Source organism: Liolophura sinensis, chromosome 8, assembly GCF_032854445.1.
Source record: "Liolophura sinensis isolate JHLJ2023 chromosome 8, CUHK_Ljap_v2, whole genome shotgun sequence".
In the NCBI taxonomy this organism is placed as follows: domain Eukaryota; kingdom Metazoa; phylum Mollusca; class Polyplacophora; order Chitonida; family Chitonidae; genus Liolophura; species Liolophura sinensis.
This window is the reverse complement of record NC_088302.1, coordinates 13,121,459-13,142,526: the sequence shown is the minus strand read 5'-3', so window position 1 is coordinate 13,142,526 and position 21,068 is coordinate 13,121,459. Positions and strand designations below refer to the sequence as shown.

The following is a 21,068-nucleotide window of genomic DNA, read 5'->3' as shown; positions in this document are numbered from 1 at the left end:
ATCGGTCGCTTTGAGTTCAACTCCAGCTCAAGTTGGCTTCCTCTCGTGGACGTGGAAGGTCTACCAGCAACGTGCGGATGGCCGTGGGTTTCCCCAGGGCTATGTCCAGTTTCCTCCCACCATAATGCTGGCCGCCGTGGTAAAAGTAAATTTTCTTGAGTACGGCGTAAAACGCCAATCACATAAATAAATAAATAAATATTTACTAATCTCAATTGGAAATCAAGGGTTTGAAAAATAAACAATGTAACTAAAGCTAATATGTCATGATCGAAACACTGTAAGTACTGTGCAACAACAGCGTGCAGCAAAGTAAATCAGTCAGTCATCACCAACAACTACTTTCCAAACTGCAAACAACATTATACGCCGCCCATTTCGTGAAAGCACTATATAGTTTACCACAACAAGCAGAGTCAAATAAACAGTATTTCAAAAACAGGAAATATATACATGGTAACATAACACGAACACAACAGCAACATCACACAGTGCCTCCCCGCCAACTCTCCACAGCATCCCCCACCCCCTCGCTGAACACCATGACGTCACTGAAGCGCGAGCACTAAAAACATCCGCTGCGCCTCTCCACGCATCTTTAGGTTATGGAAGAGTTATCTCCCCTGATTAAGCTCAATCGAGTGGCGCTGCAACTGGAATTCCCCCATATCAGATGTGTCTGTGAAGGTTTTTTTCGGGGGAGGAGGATTGGTGATGTGCAGCTCATGAAAAACAACAAAGAAACTACAAAAAGCTTGCTCAGAGGGATGTACGATCGTTGGAGCGTCCAAGTGATGAGGTATACTGCTGAACTGATTGGCTTTGCGTGTGAAATGTGATCCGGGTCGGGACGAATGAGATCGAGGGCCTGGACCGTTGACCCTGTTTAGGCTATGGCGTGTTTATGAATGTATGGGGTAGTTTCGAGTGGGAATGCGCGGGACACGGCCTGATCTGTCTCAGTATCTGTACGCATGATGTGTTAGCATAAAGTGAGCTGCCTCTGTTGATTGCATGCTAGCCCCACCGAATGTTTCTATCAGTGAGAACAGGACACCAAATGGCTTAGAATTTCACATAGTGTACATATAGGCCTAGGCAACTGATGCCATTTCAGGATAATCACATGTAGCACTGAATGGTAGGCATACTTGTAAGCCTGCATTAGTTCATGGTTGTTTCACCACTTACCATGGCTTACGCACATTGGCCTTGTAAGCTTGATATAAATTTTATAAAGTCATGTTTTATTTATAAATTAAGCCACTTGTTAAAAAACATTTTGTTGTCCATGACATATTGTATGTTTACAGTTGTCAAAGGCTGTGATTGCGCGGTACATTTTGTATGGTCTTGGCCAGTTCAGATAGGACAACATTGAAGTTCAAGTTCAGATATAGTTTGTTCTGTTTTCATTTGAATAATTGAATGGGGAGTGTCAATTCGACGAATCACACCATGCAAAAGCAGTTTAAACTGAATCAGCATTTTAAGAATATTTTAAGTTCATGCAGGTCTCGGTGGGACAGGGTGGGACAACGACGTGCCCAAAAGATGGGACTTTGAAGTAGGCATTGTTTACCTGCCAGACAAATCTGACTACCCAAATTCCACAGAAAATCACATCTTTTAGAATTCTTCAGTGCTACATGTATTGAATCTCAGCACAAAAATATGAGATGGGACATTGATTGTATCTGAGCTGTCTGATATTTGTTGCATATAACCGAAATCGGCATTTAAAAAGTCTGCAAGTCAACACGTTTAGCCCAGATAAGGCGGGGTCTCTCTCAGACTAACATGTCCAAAAGAGATGAGTTTACAATAGTTGCTAATAGCATCCTTTAGTTGACAGTGCAAGATGTATATTCAGTCTAGCAAATACCATAAAATCACTTGGTTTGGCAACGTTAGCTTACAAGAGCCATATGTTTAGCCAAAGGGGTGTCTTTGAAACGCCTTATGCTGAGAAAATTAACATGGGAGAGATGAGGAAAATTGGAAGTGAGATGGCCTGATTTGTAATTCTGGCTAAATCTATGGCAAGAGTACCTACCCTGTCTTGTACAAACATGGGATAGCCCAAAGCTAAGCTGGACGTTCCTACCCTGACCCCTGACTTCGGTCATATACACTTCCACGTGGAGAATTTCACTAAAAAAAATAAACGGCTTGAACTCTACCTTATTTTTGCTATACACCGATTCCCTAAAACACCCAAATGTAATATGTCAAAGCCAACATTGGTAAACCATCTTTCAACAGTAATCCAGCCGTTTAAGCTTTCAAATCGGACAACTGAAAACAACGTCTGCCATGTTTGGAATTTTTTTTTCAACTAAAAATAGGATAAAAAAATTTATCCTACCCAATATTCTTTTTAAAGGAGAAGAAAACTTGAAACATTGACAAGAGCACATTTTTTTCTATCTGGTGGTGCCTGCTGCATAATTTTGCAGTTTTTCCTCGCCAGACACATATACCTAAAAACGGCAAAGCTGGCATAAATCGCTGAATCCATCGTGTCTTTCATCTTTGACGCCCTGTAATTTATGCTGGGGGTGTGTTGCCTCTCAGCCAATGAGCGGCGTTAAAACTGCCAGCTTGTTCGTGTAAACTCAGAACCTACGTCCGACATTCTGGTTTCCCGATTGTCAAGCGGAAAATGAGCTGTACTGTTCACTACCTTCTGGGAAAAAGAGTTCTACTGGAAATGTACGAACTGCACTTTGGCAGTTTCCGATGGTAATTCTCCTCCTTATGCAGAAGACTTCAGGACTAGTTCTTAGGCAAAATGGATTCGCCCACAACGGCCTTTAGCACTGATTTTATTTATAATTTATCAACTCGAGGTACATGTTATGATTTTTTTTACGGCATTGTTTGATATTTACATTTTCTTCTCCTTTAAGAATTGCATGCCCTGTAAAAGCAGAATGTTTGGTGGAATGTAACCTTGCCCAGGGGGAGGCAACAGGTTAGTATCACTAACATTAGGGGATGCTACCTGGTAGGTAAATAACTGACCCAAACAAAATCAGAGTGAGTGATGTGTATTGCTGCCATCTGGGCGACCAGCCAGGCTGATGACTGTCCAGAGTGATGATTGACTCCTCACTACTCACTGCCCACTTTACATTAGGGCTGGACTTCTACAGCCCCAGCCAGGACTTTAGAGAAAGCAGTTACTTACCCTGCTGTGGGTGTCCACTCAGTACATGACTTAACTGAGATTTGTGTTGCCAAAACATTGGAAACACTGCATTTAAAGACAGTCTGAAAGGTACATGTAAGAACATTTAACTGCTACTTAATCTGCTATTTATACTCTAGAGGTATGCAAAATCTGAAAAACCTTCTGCCTTTACTTTTATAACTAAACATCATTTAATTGCTTTGAAACCACACTCACTCATTTAATTTTACTGTAAATCCTCAATAACTTCCTAAATATCATTCCACCTGCAAGCTAGTAACCATGACGACAAGGTACAAGTTAATACGAACCCAGTCATATGCAATATCCCTACCTAATATGAATCACTAGTCTAATGATAAATTTCTTCCCCAGAGTCTTTTAAACCTAAAAGTAAACCTCAAAGTCTTAAACCTAACACATCAGTATTGCCAAAAAGGTGGGAAGCCAAATCCTAACTACAGCCTTACTACGGGGATATAGTTTTCGTGGCCCATCACCGTGCCCAAAGGTGAAAAAAAAAAGATTCCAAACATGGCAGACGTTGATTTGAATTCTTCGATTGGAAAGTTTAAATGGCTAGAGCACTGTTGAAAAATGGTTTACCAATGCTGGCTTTAACGTATTACATTTCAAGCATTTTAGGGAATCGGTTGATAGCAAAGGTAAGGTAGGGTTTGAGGCATTTTTTTAATGAAATTGTATATGACCCAAGCTGGGTGTTATGGTAGGAGGGATTTAAACTGATAGTAAAAAAGGAAAAAATGGAGTAAATTGCTATGGAATGCTTGTTAAATTCTGGCTGAGGAGAAAGATAGGGGTTTTAAAGAAATTAACAGAGAGCTAGAAAAGAGAAAGATAAGAATTTCTCTTAAAATTTCAGCAAAATAGGGCCCTTTTTCTGAGGATCAATCAGGTTATGCCCAAGAAGCATATTTTTAATGATGACATAATAAGACTTGGCAGGCCAGTCCTATCTGGTTTGACAAGCCAGTCCTATCTAGTTTAATAACCCAGTTCTTTCCGATTTGGTATATGTAGGCCAGCCCTTTCTGAGTTGGCAGGGCAGTCATATTCAGTTTCATTTTACAAAAATGATGTTTGGTAAGCCAATCCCATCTGATGTGGGTAAGCCACTACAGTCTGGTGTAGTAAGCCAATCCTATCTGATGTGGGTAAGCCACTACAGTCTGGTGTAGTAAGCCAATCCTATCTGATGTGGGTAAGCCACTACAGTCTGGTGTAGTACGCCAATCCTATCTGATGTGGGTAAGCCACTACAGTCTGGTGTAGTAAGCCAATCCTATCTGATGTGGGTAAGCCAATACAGTCTGGTGTAGTAAGCCAATCCTATCTGATGTGGGTAAGCCAATACAGTCTGGTGTAGTAAGCCACTACAGTCTGGTGTAGTAAGCCAATTTTATCTGATGTGGGTAAGCCACTACAGTCTGGTGTAGTAAGCCAATCCTATCTGATGTGGGTAAGCCACTACAGTCTGGTGTAGTAAGCCAATCCTATCTAATGTGGGTAAGCCACTACAGTCTGGTGTAGTAAGCCAATCCTATCTGATGTGGGTAAGCCAATACAGTCTGGTGTAGTAAGCCAATCCTATCTGATGTGGGTAAGCCAATACAGTCTGGTGTAGTAAGCCACTACAGTCTGGTGTAGTAAGCCAATCCTATCTGATGTGGGTAAGCCACTACAGTCTGGTGTAGTAAGCCAATCCTATCTGATGTGGGTAAGCCACTACAGTCTGGTGTAGTAAGCCAATCCTATCTGATGTGGGTAAGCCACTACAGTCTGGTGTAGTAAGCCAATCCTATCTGATGTGGGTAAGCCACTACAGTCTGGTGTAGTAAGCCAATCCTTTCTGATGTGGGTAAGCCAATACAGTCTGGTGTAGTAAGCCAATCCTATCTGATGTGGGTAAGCCAATACAGTCTGGTGTAGTAAGCCAATCCTATCTGATGTGGGTAAGCCAATACAGTCTGGTGTAGTAAACCAATCCTATCTGATGTGGGTAAGCCAATACAGTCTGGTGTAGTAAGCCAATCCTATCTGACGTGGGTAAGCCACTACAGTCTGGTGTAGTAAGCCAGTCCTATCTGGGGAGGTAAGACAATCTGATTCATATCAGGCCATGTCAGGTTTTGTAAGTTTGACAGGTGAGCCGTATCTGGTTTGACAGGTGAGTCATATCTGGATTATAAGGTAAGTCATACCAGGTTTAGCAGGTCAGTCATACTTGTATCTGGTTTGGTAGAGCAGCCATGTCTTCTTGTTAATTCAGTTGTAAAAGGTTTGGCAGGTCAGCCATATCTGGTTTGATAGATCAGTCCTACCAGGTTTGGTAAGCCAGCCCTATCTGGTTTGACAGGTCAGTCATTTCAGGTTCTGTAAGTGAGTCTATGTGGTTTGCCAGGTGAGTCAGGTTTGGTTTGCCAGGTCAGTCATGTTTGGTTTGTCAGGTGTGTCATATCTGGATGGGTAAATCTGTCTTACCTGGTTTGGTAAGTCATTCCTACTACAGTACCTTATTAAGGAGGTGTGTCAAGTCTGGTTTGGCAGTTGAGTCATGTGTGGTTTGGCAGCGGAGTCATATCTGGTTTGGTAAATCTGCCTTGCCTGCTTTGGTAAATCTGCCTTACCTACTGTAGGAAGTCAGTCCTATTACCTTTTTTAAGACATCAGTCAAGTCTGATTTGGCAGGAGCCCATAAGTGGTTTGGCAGGTGAGGCACATCTGGTTTGGCAGGTGAGGCACATTTGGTTTGGCAGGTGAGTCATACCTGGTTGAGGAGGTCAGTCATATTTGTTTTGGTGAATCAGTTATCTGGTTTGGCAGGTCATTTACATGTAGATGTACCAGTATATGTTGATTGACAGGTCATTTATGTCTGTTTTTTCAGTGAGTCTATCTGGTTTGGTGGGTCAGTTCTACCCGGTTTGGTCAGTCTGCTGTGTCAGGTTTGGCAGGTCAGTTGTACATGTATGTGGTTTGGCAGGTCAGTGAGTCATATCTGCTTTGGCAAGTCATTTATATCTGGTCATATATGTATACTTGTAGACTGTGCTATGTCAGTCATAACAACTAATCTGGTTTGAATAATGCCTTCAGAATATGTTTGAATAAACACTGTCCAAACATGCCAAAAGGTTGAATTACAGTATCCGACATTGTGTAGCACATATACTGTTTTGAAATGTGACAAATAGCGTGCCATAGCCACTGTGCCCTACTGTCATCATGGAGAGTGTTATCTATGCTCTTGTTTGGCATTTTGGGAAAATGTTTGGATGCAAATACTGGTTATGTTGTGAGAAAATAACTTTAGGGTTTTCCAGATGCAGACATTGAATATAAACATGTCATTCAACATACATGACATGTACATGTATGTATGTTCCCTGATAAGGCTAGCATCAGAGTTATGCATGATTTGGTTTGTTTGCTTTGGGTTATTTAAAATAAACCACACCTACATGTACCAGGGTGTTCAAAAAGGGCAAGCAGCAGGTTGCAGACAGCTTTCCACTGCTGTCCCTGTAACTGTCTACTTTGTATGCTCTGACCATTTAGTCAATAATAATTGTGACGTAATTACTTTCAAGTCAGCCGCCTACTTCTGATCTCTCACCTTCTCAAATTATAAATCAAAACCCAGATGTACATGGGTATTTCCTGGATAAACATTGGCTGTGTGGAATTCTTAGTATCAGAGGTTCATCCAGAACACAAACATTAATTGGATTCCAGGGGGGCAGTTTCTTGAAGCGCACTTAGTTAAGTGAGACCTTAACTAACACGGCAATGTTGCGGAGATATAAAGTGCTTTTAGGTAAGGGCACATAGGGTACATGTGAATGTAAATCAACATGACATCCAGGTGTCCTGGTAAAAAAAAAAAAAAAAAATTGGCAAAGTATCTACTGTCTAGCTTTATTTTACTGCTAATATATGTCAGTAACTTCAATTTTCAAAACTTCCTTTTTTCTCGGCCTGGCTAATGAGCTCTCCTTGCATGATGGAGTGTCTTTGATGGAAGATTCAGTCAAGCCTGAGACTTTGACCAAGTTTAATGAGCTACCTCCCCAGATTCCACTTCACCTTTGTGCTTACATACCAATAGTACAGAAAGTTGAGTGGGATCTGTTTCATTCTTCACAGAATCAAAGTAGCTTTGAGAAATACTAGTACTGCTCCATTCACTAACCTGAAACCAAAAGTCAATGCAACTGTCATAATCAGGAAAAATGGGCAAGCTGGTCATGGACAAAAGTTTTGGTCATTTAGGGTAGTTCGGTCATATTTTCCACAGTCATTATCTGTACACAAAATACGTGTATCTTTGGCCATTCTCAAATATTCCTAGATCATTACCATAAGACATATATAACATTGTATGCATGTTTTCAATATGTATGAGAAAAATGCATAGTAGGTCAGTGCAAACACACCTATTAAACAGTGAGCTGCATTTTACTCACAAATGAACATTTTCATCATAGTGCATTTATTTATTTATGTATTTATTTTTTAATACTTCTGTTAAAATTAACAGCCAGGAGAACAGTTTGTGTCAGCATATCAGATCTGGAGAGACTGGATCAGCATGTGAAATTGCTTCAAAAACCCTGTCCAGCAGATAGTTTTGACCAGCAGTAAAGTGGAATCCCATTTCCAGTTTCTTTGCAAATCACTAGTTTTCAAACTTAGCGAAATAGAGTTTGTATTGAGATACCTGTTTCCACCTTTAACTTACTTTTGATCTAATAAATGTGTCCTAAATTTCGTAATGTTAATTAAGCAGTGTTTATAATGTTTCTTTCTTCATAAAGACGATCAAATATTTTGATTACATAAGAAATTGGGGATGGACAATCCAACCGCTCAAAACAAGCACTTGACCAGCTATCCTTCACACAGATATTATTGTACATGCATGGCTATGATGAGTAAACCCAAGTAAGCCACAGCTCACACCACTAGCTTTGACCTAATTTACATGTAAGATCATGTGTTGTAGCATGAAGTTCATAAGGTGAAACATATCAGGTTTGTTCCTGCATATGAACTTCCCTGCACATATACTTGTAAGTATCCCTACTTTTGTTTCCAGTTCACAGCACTGTATCACAAGCCAGAATAACAACACTTTTTCTATCCACTAAAGGTGTCATGACATTATGGGGTTTGGTGAATGTCAGTTATAACTGGGGAAAGTATACCCATGTATTTCCAATGACATGCTCCCTAGTACAGTTATGACACCAGAGGGTATTCAAATACCCTTTTAAAACTTTGGGATACCTGAACAGGACATTTGTCTCTCAAAACAAGGGGCTCATGTGGGAGGCTCTCACGTGGGAGGCTCTCACCTAAGAGGAGCACAATGGAGAATGCCGTTGTTTGACCCACTGAGATAGTACCTTGTAGACCAATGGAGATAGTACCTTGTAGACCAATGGAGATAGTACCTTGTAGACCAATGGAGATAGTACCTTGTAGTTCATGGAAGCAACAATATTGCAGTTAGGCCTTGGGTGTGATGTCATCAAACTACATGTGCTGAGTGGACGAGGCTCTGTGCTTGTAAATAAGTCAACATATGGCTAAAAGAAGCTTCCAAATTGACCATTCTACCAGACTGACCATAAAGTTGCGAAACACAACTGCTTGTAGATAAGGTCACTGACGGAGCCACAGAAAAACCACAGATTGCTCACAGTATCATGTCCACAATTTGATTTTGCGAGATTGATGTGTAATTTAGGTGAAAAGAATCGAATCACGGACTATACAACACCTTGATTGCTGTCATAGTACGATGACAGTTGCGATGCGTATAATCTTTTGTCAACATTTTACATTGATTGCCTCACCATACAAAGAATTAAATTGAAATTTTACCTCAGTATGGAAATGTATATGGACACTGATGAAACATTGGACATTGGGTAAAATATTTGTCCCCCCAAACATTGTGACATTGATACTTAAGGGTTACGATACACACACATGCTTGTGTATGTAGCGGGGATCCGAATGCTGGTCGAAGACATGGATCTGTCGTATATGTAGGTGATAGGATGTGTGTTCACACCGGATAGTGCTAGAGGATGGTGGGTGTGTGTGTACCAGCCCCAGTAGCACAGGTAGTAGAGTGTCCGATATCATAGTTGGTAGTGTCCGTGAGTCGGGTCACACCTAAAAGTTGTAACTTTCTCGCTTGGCATTCAGCAGTAAGGATAGGGCAATGACTGGTTGATCTGTATCAGTATAATGGTTCGAGCGGGACGGCTTACTTGCCTGCGGTGACTGAATAAGACTGAATAATTGTTAAGTACGATGTTACTCACTCACCCACTCACGGGTGTGTGTATGTAATATAAGCTGACCTTGACTAGGAACAAACATCCATGACCTTTGACCCATTTAATGTATGACCCTTTTATGGCTGGCTCATGGTGAAAGATAAACCAGTAGGGGTCAAGTGCTGACTTCTGGTGTCAAAACTAGGGAGAGGATGTTTGGATAAATGTGTGGCAAGTGATGTGGGATGGGGAGAGAGTGAGGCGGGGTGGGTTAAAGAGTCTCACTGTGCTGTTCACAGCCTCTGGATAAGTGGGTTTTGCATAACACTGATTTACATCCTCCATTAAGAAGAGCATGCAAGGATTACATAAAGCTATTAAAGCTCATTTGGTGAAAGACGTTACGTAAGTATTAAACACCCATGTGTTCTCACTAATGAAAGAGCAATTCATGAAGATGTGCAGAGATGGTCCTTATGACTCTGTACGTAGTACCATGTCATGGATCTGTGTTTTCAGTAATTTGCATATTAATCAGCTCAATTTACATAACTAGTATGCTAACCCCTGTATATAATTTGTCATACCTGCACAAACAAAACATAACTGCCAGGAGCTGTATGCCACAAAGTGACACATCCATGGGATGACAGTGGATGCAAATGAATGGTTAAATAAGAATTGGACCTGTTAGAACCTGTAGGCAGTATAAAAACAGTGTTATGGCACCTTGTATTGACATATTTTTTTTTTATGGAATTATGTTAATTACAGACACGTACATACATATACTTGTTTATTGAGGGTTGAGCAAATATACTTTGATATATTTATAGAGGCATATACCTAAACAGAGAATATGGGGGCCTCCGTGGCTCAGTCGGATAGCGCGCTGGCGCAGCGTAATGACCCTGGAGTCTCTCATCAATGTGGTCGTTGTGAGCTCAAGCCCAGCTCATGCTGGCTTCCTCTCTGGCTGTAAGTGGGAAGGTCTGACAGCAACCTGCGAATGGTCGTGGATTTTCCCCGGGCTCTGCCTAGTTTCCTCCCAACATAATGCTGGCCGCCATCGTATAATTGAAATATTCTTGAGTACGGCGTAAAACACCAATCAAATAAATAAATGAGTAAATATACAGAGAATGAATGTGCAGACAGTACTTTGGGAAATAACATGGAGAATGTTCTAAGAGATTGAGCTGTGTATTATGTACTTCCCCCAACAGACATTTTACCCTTCGGATATTTCAACCCAATACAATAAAAGAACGCTATTTTTTTGTTCCCGTTTGATGAAGTTTGTTGCAGTTTAACACTGTATACGATGCATTAGTTTTTTTGCACAGTTTGGAAAAACAAATGTATATGTGTATGTAACAATGTGTAAATCTTGAATCTGTGGAGCTGTTGTGGAATATTGCACTTGATGGAATCTAAGCTTTCTGTCATAGTTTTCCTGTAGTGTACATACTTCAGCTGCGTAAGTATCAGCAGCCCCCAAGATTATTAACAGAGTCACAGTTGATGGATTAATTTGGCAAAACCAATAATGTGGTGAACAGAAGATACAGCTGATTCTGCTTACAAACAATATACATACATACAAACACACTATCATTTGTCTTATTATCTGGTTATGTATTTGAGGAGAATGTTCGTAGGGGGAATTTCCCTTAGAGGGAATCTCCTGGGGAAAATGTCTATGGGGCAAATGGAGAATTGTCCTTAGAGGGAGACGTCGTAGATCTGTAAACTATATATACGGTACATATACCTCTTGCTATATGATGTCATGTGTAAATATGTGTATGGCATTAGTTCTAGTATGTTGAATGGAAGCTACCAGTAATTAACTGAGATATACTCCTGGAATGGATTCTAGTCTTCACAGTGTTTCCATATATAAACTTTGTCACAAGAAGACAACACACCATATGTACCTGACATACCTTAACTGATAGAAAGTCAGAAATTTCAAAAATGGCTTTGACATTAAAATGTGTTTGTTGAGCTTAACGCTTGATAAGAAAATAAATTGAAGGTTGTTCTCTAAAAATATCTGAGTGCTGAGGCCTGATGAAATTCAAAAAGGTTTAAATATTTAAATGTCATGGTACATGTAGTTGTATTGCTCACAAAGACATGTCTTTAATGGCATATGTCTTTTATAGGAGGTGGAGGTTGTTTACCCAGATGACTAGGTTTTGCTGGAAACAGTTAACTGGCGTTGAGTGGAATGTTAGTCATGGATTCTTCTCAATGCTGAACAATTGCATTTAATAAGGTGGTGTTTATGGTTGATGGCAGGATGCAAGGGGAGATGCATGGCAGCCACAGTAGGCGAACTCTTTGTGTCTCCAAGCTCAACATGTCATGATGTTCTGATGAGGATGGCATCATATCAAAGGCTGTCTCTTTGACATTTTGCATAACTGTGAATCCTCTGTTGTATTGATGCTGCATTCATCAGCCCAATATCTGCAAGCGTGCATTGTACTTTGGGATAGTAATAGCAGTGCTACTTATACAGAACAATCCATTAAACGTCATCAAGTCTGTAATGGCCTAATCACTCTTGTTACTGTCCTCAGACAAGGTATGAAACCCCAAGGCATAGAGGGTTGATGGTCTGATGTGTAGGCTGCTGGCATTGGGTTGAAAGCCATTATGAAACATTTTGTGAAGGCAGATACATGTGGGGTTTTTAACAGATCTGAATGCGACAGACACATGTGCATGTTCTAGGGTAGAATAATGGATCAGGTCGCCTTTATGTGATGAAGTGTCATCCATTAACCCTCATAATAGTCAACGAGAGTGAAATGAGGGTTCCTGGAAGACCAGTCCTGGTATGAAGGTTAGATGTGCTTCTGATTGCCTTTGTCATCCACTTAGCTGTATTGGTAAGAACTGTCAAGCTGTAATTCTGATACCCTATTTCTTCTTATTTTTGGGACACCTGGTCTGCTCATTTTAGCCAGCATATATGTAATAGTAGCAGGAATACTGAGTTTCTTTTTTCTCACATGGTTAGAGCATCTAATGAACAACATACTCATATCTTTACTTTTCTAAAAGGCTGTAATATTCTACTTTCAACACTACTAATATCTGTCTGAAAAATTACAAGAATTATTGTATGCCTTTTAGTTATGTACTTTTCAAACATTCTAAAAGTTTCTTTTTAAATCATAAAATGTCTAAAACTTGATTTATTACTCACCAGTGGTTAAGTGGCGCACGTAAGTTCACTGCTACAGTATACATGTAAATATGCATGTACACATATATGCTACTGTGACTCGATACATAATCAAGAAGAGATACATTTCCATTCCACTGTCAGTTTAGGGATAAGCACTGGACAGAGATATCACTGTGGATCAGTCCTATTAGGTCAAGTGTTTTGGGAACTCATACATATATTGTTTCATAGAGATAGGAAAATGCTGTGAAGTAATTGATCTTAGATAGGCTGTTAGTTGTGCTGTCATATTTCTCATGTGATGAAGACTTTACCAACATGCTTTTGTTGTGCCCTCTTAACTCAGTGGTTAGCCTGAGGCATGCATGTAGATGTAGGTGTAATGTAATTAGTTCATGGCTGTTGCAATTGTTCACAGTTATCGGGAGAATTATAGTGGATTGTTTTTTTTGTCTTTGACCTTTTTCCAGAAAATTCAGCATTTTAATGCAAATTTAACTAAATGCAAAATATCTAGACAGTGGGGTTTATCAGTAGTTCTGTCTACCAGCTTGAATAACAATACAAGCGATGATTATCCCAGATTATTTGTATTGTTATTTAAATTATTAGCACTGTTACATTCGAGTAGTTAAAGTGAGTGTGTGCTTGGGGTTTAATGTCATACTTAACAGTTTTTTGAGTCATATGATGACGGACGGAGTCATTGTAGTGCCTGTAATGTGCAAGTACGCTGCCCTGCCCGAATTATTATTCTGATATGGGTCAACTCAGTCCTTGCACTATCCCCATAGTGCTGAACGCCAAGGGAGGAAGCTACAACTTCCTCTTTTAAGATCTTATGTGTGACCCAACCCAAGATTGACCTTGGATTTACCCCACCCTTGCCTCACCCCACCCCCAAAGCCAAGTATTTAGATGGATTGTAGGAAAAGCTGTTACAAAGTTTCCTGTCTGCACAGTAGGTGCATTTCAGTATCAGATATTGCCATCATTGCTCTGGTTTTACTCTTTATGCTGTAGTCCTTTTGTTATATGATGGTACATGTAGGTCTACACTACTGAGATCCCAGGGTTAATGTGGCTTCCCACAGTGGACTTCTGGGGCTGTATCTGACACAGCTGGTGCTGTCCCTGCTGAATGGGACAAAACTAGAGGAAAACCTGTATGACCAGTCCTAAACATCCTCTTTTCCATTAGGTGTTAGCTGGCAGGTTGCCAAGAAGTTGGTCTCCTGGTGAGCCCCTTTGTCATCATGTACATTGTATACCTATTCATCAGTCTAACCATTAGTGATAGTGCATGGAATAGAAAATGGATGTTTTTGACAAAAGACAGAATAACTGACGTTTAACTCTAATTTTGTCTTGTACAATTGTATGTCATCAAGCACTCCCAGTGTCATCTGAAATCTAATTGTTGGCCACTGGCTCTTCATTTGAGCATAAGGTTTACAGTGTAAGTGTTATCACTGCTATAGGTGTCCACCTTCATGCACCAGTGACTCTGGCATAGTTCTTAGTTTTGAGAGAGCCATGTTACATTGTTTGAATGTACCTGTTACTCAAAGTTCCTCTTTGGGTAAGAGTTTGGAACTGTCTGAAGATATACAATCATACTGGCTATTCTTACTGCACTGCAACAAACGTGCATTTTTAAATTAAAAAAAAAGAAAAAAAAAATTCTCCACATGGAATAATATAGATGACTAAAAGCAAGTTGAATATATCATTGTATCTGCAACTTGAAGGACAAAATTAGTTTACTCCAAAGATTTGGGCATGTAATATTGAGTGTATTTCAGTGCATATCCAATTTTCAATCAATTTTACTACCAGTAGTAAGAATATCTGTTATGTATGAATCCCTGGAAAGCATATGCAAATGAGACTAAGTATCTGATTGGTTAACACTCTGGATAGTGTACCCCTGTATTATCGCTTGCCATTCAGCTTTATCAGAAAAAATTATATCCCCATTCCTCCACCCATCCTCATTTACTGTTGTCGTGTTGCAAATAAGACTTTTCTTTGTTGCAGACTTGGGCATCTAAGAATCATTGACAGTGGACAGGTATTATCCAGTCAGCTCCATGTACCCACATCAGATGAGGGGCTCCCAGGGAAGCCGGGCTATCTTGCCACAAACCAGGCCTTGGAATCCTTTGAATGAACGGACACCTACTGGCAGCAATCCAACCATCGGTACAAACACTGCGATGGCTTATAACCCTAAGGCGTACCCACCCGGCTACCCATGCAGTATGTACCCATCCAGCAACATACCACAGAAGAATCCTTGTTCTGCACCTATTTCAAACTGTGCTGTTATGCCTTCGGGCCCAAATTCTCATGATATAGCATCACCAATGTATCCTTACTCATCCAACAGTATGAGCCAACTTGATATCCCGTGTCCACCGAACCGCACGTGCCCACCAAACAGTTCATTCCCACTCAACAGCCAGTACCCAGTCAGTTCTCAGAGTTTATTAACTAGCCAGCACACTCAGGGGCTAACATACACCAATGCACAGTGTGCTGCTGGCACAGCATGCTCAGTGCCAGCATATTCAAGGGGAAGTCAGTGTTTTCAAAGCAAGCCTTCCTGCATGAAAATGCCACGAGTATCAAGTACCATGCCTGTAACTGGCTGGGATCCTTATCAACAAAAGGGCACATGTTCACCCTCCTATCAAATGCCAAAACGATCTGCCCAGGATACTCCTGGACTAGAAATCCCGCCTGCTAAAAAAGTCTGCCATGACAAAAATGGTCAGCCTTATTCTGTTCAGTTGAATGGCATCCAGGAAGGTATGCGTATACAGGGTCAGTGTTACCTGACTGTCACCAGTACGCCAGAATCCCAGTGTGACATGTCAGCGAGAAATCAACTGTCGTCAGCTCAAAAGTACAATACTGCGAACAAGCTCGTGCCACCACAGTTTGTCCAAGGTCACCTGGCAATGTCTGTAACACCAGTGCTGCTTAGTCCTCAGCGAGAAGCTGGCATTCAAGAATGGCCCAAAGGCAGTGATGAAAAGACGTATCACCGATTGGTGTTCTCGGCAGTAAGTTTGGCATTGAAGTATCTGCCGAAATTAATACCAGCAATAAGGAACTTGCGCTTGAAACACAATGTGGTATGCCTTTCTCCACCTGTAATCAAGCATTTGTTGTCCATAGTCAAACCTGTAGAGGAGATTAAACTCTTAAAGGTATATTTCCAAAACAAACTGGCATTGTGCAGGATTGTTAATGGTGGGAAAGATTGCCCGATCTGCCAACGTTATACAAGGTCTGACCAATATCTACGCATACGTAACAAGAGTGAGAGCCCAACAAATATGTCATCCAAACCTGTGTTCCCGGTACCATCAGAAAGTCCCAGTGTCCATCGAGTGACTTCAGGTAGGTCACATTTGTCAGCTCTAGAAACCACTGTGTCTACCGTTGGTAAACCTGATCATGTTACTGGCTACAAACCAAATATGCCGTGCAGCACGTATGCTGCACCTCCCCAAGCGAGTGCTGATACTAATGCCATAGCTTACGCAAAATCTGAAGACAGGGGACATTCAGATAGCCCAGATATCTCCAGTACTTTTCTGTCCGAGTCAGAATTTAGGGATCAACCATTTGATTCGTCGAAAAAAGTCACCGTTGATCCGTGCAGGGATGACAGTCAGAATTCTGAATGGGGATATCCACAGAAGTGCTCTCAGAACTTACCCATAGCAAATCTTAACTCCTTTGAGAGCTCTGTTGCAGGTACCCAAAGTTTCGTCCCCCCAGTGAATGATTCGCAGAGCTCACTAGTAACAAGTGTGAACCCACTGCAGAATTCCGTACTCAGTACCCCAAATTTCATTTCCCCTATGAATCATTTTCAGCGCTCACCAGCAACAAACCTGAGCCTACCTCAGAACTCAGTACCCAGTACCCAAAGATTCATTCCCCCAGTGAATCGTTTGCAGCCCTCACCAGCAATAGATTTGAGCCCACCACATAACTCGGTACCCAGTACCCAAAGATTCATTCCCCCAGTGAATCGTTTGCAGCCCTCACCAGCAATAGATTTGAGCCCACCACATAACTCGGTACCCTGTACCCAAAGGTTCATTCCCCCAAAGAATCATCTGCAGCACTCATCAGCAACAGATTTGAGCCCACCACATAACTCGGTACCCAGTACCCAAAGGTTCATTCTCCCAAAGAATCATCTGCAGCACTCACCAGCAACAGATTTGAGCCCAGCACATAACTCGGTACCCAGTATTCAAAGATTCATTCCCCCAAAGAATCATTTGCAGCACTCTCCAGCAACAGATTTGAGCCCACCACAGAACTCAGTACCCAATACCCAAAGATTCATTCCCCCAAAGAATCATTTGCAGCACTCTCCAGCAACAGATTTGAGCCCACCACAGAACTCAGTACCCAATACCCAAAGATTCATTCCCCCAATGAATCATTTGCAGCACTCGCCAGCAACAGATTTGAGCCTACCGCAGAACTCAGTGCCCTGTATGCAGAGTATCAGATCAGCTGTAAACCATGTACAGAGGCCACCAGTTTCAAATGTTATACCACAAGACAGCTTTGCACCAAATACCGAAAGGTTTCTGTCCCCTCAGAGCCAATTCCCGAGTCTTCGGTGTGCTTTAAACTGTAGTGCACCGAGTGTACCAAGCACTCGGCCAGCTCCAAGGATGTCTTCAGTTACTAATGTTACAACGAAGAAAGGTATATCCTCTGCGGCAAAACCTATGCGTCACTCTGGGGAAGCCATAAACCCTGAACAAGAGATAAAGTACTCTCAGGCAAACGTAGGAACTGCTTTTCGCAAGACGTCGGATAAGGCATTCAGACAACAGGCAGCTTCGTTAATGAAACTGCCGGAAACCATAGGTGACCAGAAGCCAGTGTTGCATGAATCAGGGACGTTTTCGTGCTTTGCGTTGAAACCGTCTGATCGAAACAAAACTCCTCCACGAGAACAGGTTTCTGAGCCTTTGCCCAAAGAGTTGTCGCCCGGAATGCTTCTCCCACACCGTATCCAAGCTGAGTGCATTGTCATAGATGAAAGCGATGACGATGAACCGGTTGGGGCAGTAGAAAATCTAGGAGTGAAGGAAAACCCCACACTTCCTAGAACTAGAACAATAACAGTCGACAATTCAGAAGCAGGAAAGGATGACTCTAGTCGTCAAGCGGAGACAGGTTCCGATGCTTGCACAGATAACACCAGTGGCCAGCCAGTATCAGCAGGTTCCCAAACTTGCACTGGTAAAACCTCTGGTAAAGTGTTGTCGACAGATACCCAGCCATGCGCGGATAACACTGCTGGTCAGGTGGTATCACAAGATTCTTCTCAGAGGATGTCAGCATTTTCCGGGGAAAGTGCAGATAACACATCTGGTGAAGTGGTAACAAGGAGTTCCAAGGCAAGTACAGAAAACGCTGCCTCTGGGGAGAAAGACTTGGCAGCTCAGTTTTGCCAAAATAGTTGTTTGTCCCCTGTTAATCAAGATAGTGCAATTGCGAACAGTGAAAATACGGCTGACAACAGTGATAACTGTCTGCAGACTGTGGAAGGAAGTGGCACTGTTCCACTTAGTGAAGCCCTGAAGCAGCTCGATAATACATCGATTGATTCACTGTTAGCTGAAGGTGAAGCCGCTTTTGCTACTTTTGTTTTCAACGAAGGTACTGGCGATTTAGAAATAACTACCGCCGAATTCGGCGATGTGGAATGGAAAGAGTTGATGCGAGGGTGAAGGGTCTTCCTGATGTGCACAAAATGTAAGCAGGGACAACATTGTTGGACGGGATTACAAATGGTTAGCACTTTGTTGACAATGAAGTTTTAATAATGAGAACTGGGAATGTCTTGTCAAACGTATCAAACGTATGTAATTTTTTACATGTAGGGAACCTTGAAGTAATTATGAGCCTTATGGATGAGTTGGTGATACCAAGCATTTGCCAGAAAGATTTTTTAACACGAATTCACTTAATACCTCAAAAAGTCTATGTGACGGTACCAATGTTGGTATTAGAAGGTGAATACTTTCTTAGTAATAGTAACAACCTCCATTAAGAACCAATAATCGAACAACTAATGTTGATTAATGCTCAAGTCGTGTATTTCAGCGTCTTTGGAACAAAACCGCACTAACATATATTTACCATGCCCAAGAAAGAATCACGAGCAACATAAGGACGGTATGGTCTTCAGAATAAGTGCTTCCACAGTGGAATTTGCAAAATATTGTCTAAACTACCGTGAATAACAGACAGATTCTGTTAATTGTCGATCAGTGTTATATTCTGATCTGTTTTTTTTAATTGTCTTGATTTGTACCGTTGTTCATGACAATTCATGAAATAACATTTCTGTGTTATTGTGTTATAGTACGTGGAGGAAATGGCAAAGTTTCTAATCATTTTTTGTTACACTGTTTCAGAACACTTTCTTATTGTGCATGATGAGTAAAGCATGTATTGACATTATTACTGAAATATGAGTTGTTTTTTTGTCCAAAAAAAAAATGTTTTTTCACTGATATAGTAAATATCCGAAATTCCCCTGAGGCACGATAGAGTATTCAGCTAATTACGGTCTACACCTCTAAATTTGATGCCATATTTTTTGTTGGATTTTTTGTTGCCCAAAACGAAACGACCTGAATCTTGGGATCAAGTCTTGCAGACTCAGGAGCCCTTGCTGTGGTTACCCGCACAAGAGTAAATTTCAAGGACTTTTTGTGTATTGATCAAGTAATCAACTTGTTGACAACAAATGTCTAAAGCAGATGTCTTAATTCCAGTGTCACGTTTAGTAAACCTCCTGTATAGACACATATCGGCCTTTAGATCTGTAGTAACGCTGTTCACTGTGGGGATATGAGAATTTTTACCTCCCCATGTTACAAAGCGCCCCATGATCACGTGGTATTCGGGGCCTTGGTAGCTGCAATCGGTTGACAGCCCTCGTAGGAGCGTGTCTGTGATCTGACATGGAAGCCATCGAGCACGACATACTCGTTCTGCGGGTAACTGTTGACATTTAACCATAATTGATGTAAATCCTTGGCATATAATTATATATTTCCGTAGTGTGCTTGCATGAATGCACAAGACTATCAGATCGTTTACGCTTGCCCAGTGTCATGAGATCAAGATAGATGGGACAAAATCCTATTCGTTATCGACCCATTTAACTTCTTACAAAAGTATAATTTGGAGCCAGTTTGTTCTTTATTTTCAAATTAATTAAATTCATTGGATGATATATAACTTTGAGACGACTAAGTGAGTCTATAACTCAGCCATTTCCTTTCCATACGGCACATATTCCCAAAGTGCACCTTGACTGTTCTGGTTGCAGTCGTGTAGTCATTAAAGGATACATGAAACATTTGGCTTTTATTTCTTGATACTTACACAGCTTTCTTCTTGGAACGTAAAATGGATTTAAGCAACAGTTTTCCCATGGCCCGAATTCAACAGACAGTGGCAAACACACACATACAGTGTAACTGAATTAAAACCTGAGATATATACTTCGATCCTGAACATAGCATATAAGTTAGTGAACAAAGGAAGAGCTCTCCAGTGAACTATGTTGTGGAGCACAGAGTAGATCGAGGGACCGTATTACGTTATACACACCCTTGGGTTTATCGCTCACGTCTGTAATGACTGACATCTGTGAAACTGGCAAAGTTCCAGGGAAGATGACACATGTTGACCTCGACGCTTCAGCCTTTCCTATTCGCTATATCCACATGAGATGTACGTAGAGCCCATGCGCACTTGAGCTACTTAATTAATTAGCTTAATTTTCTTACCGAGAAAATGACATGGGCGCGGTAATTTGTGGAATATAATTAGCCCTCAATTAATCGGCACAACTTCAAGATTGTAAATAAGTAAGACAGGGAAGCGAGTCAGTGAGCTAGGTAACGAAATTCACCTGACATGGTTGCCTCGCTATCTCCCGCTAGCTCGCTACTTCTCTGCAAAACTATTTCGCTTTGATTCTTCGTTTCGCTACTAATTCACATTGCTTCACCTGGCTGTCGCGCTCCTGTCAACCGTGCTCTCTCGCCTCCTATTAATGATAAAGGGGTCATTCTTTAGGAATCAGAAAATTTGAAGCAGACACATTTTACAGAAAAAAGTAAAAGGAAAAAGCGCCAATTTTGATTCCAGGTGAACTTTGATTGATCCAATAATCATTACATGAAGCTCGTCAGTTAACAAGAATACAATAACCTGCAAAAGTCCCTTGTATGAACACAGTTTTTGAAATAACAATGTCCGTTGTGTGACGCACGAATCGGTC

At 41.2% G+C, this 21,068-nt stretch overlaps 1 protein-coding gene across 4 annotated transcripts; it reads left to right on the top strand.

Moving 5' to 3' along the window:
* Window positions 1-679: 679 nt before the first annotated feature.
* Window positions 680-20,000, top strand: LOC135472400 (uncharacterized). 4 transcript variants are annotated; one of them, XM_064751883.1, is made up of 2 exons: window positions 680-799; window positions 14,756-20,000. In XM_064751883.1, exon 2 carries the CDS (start codon window positions 14,809-14,811, stop codon window positions 18,493-18,495), a length of 3,687 nt encoding a protein of 1,228 aa, XP_064607953.1. In that variant the 5' UTR covers window positions 680-799; window positions 14,756-14,808; the 3' UTR covers window positions 18,496-20,000. The 4 variants fall into 4 exon arrangements, with proteins under 4 accessions (XP_064607953.1, XP_064607956.1, XP_064607955.1 ...); XM_064751886.1 differs by lacking the exon at window positions 680-799 and adding an exon at window positions 2,935-2,977; XM_064751885.1 differs by lacking the exon at window positions 680-799 and adding an exon at window positions 4,295-4,371.
* The last annotated feature ends 1,068 nt before the right edge of the window (window positions 20,001-21,068 follow it).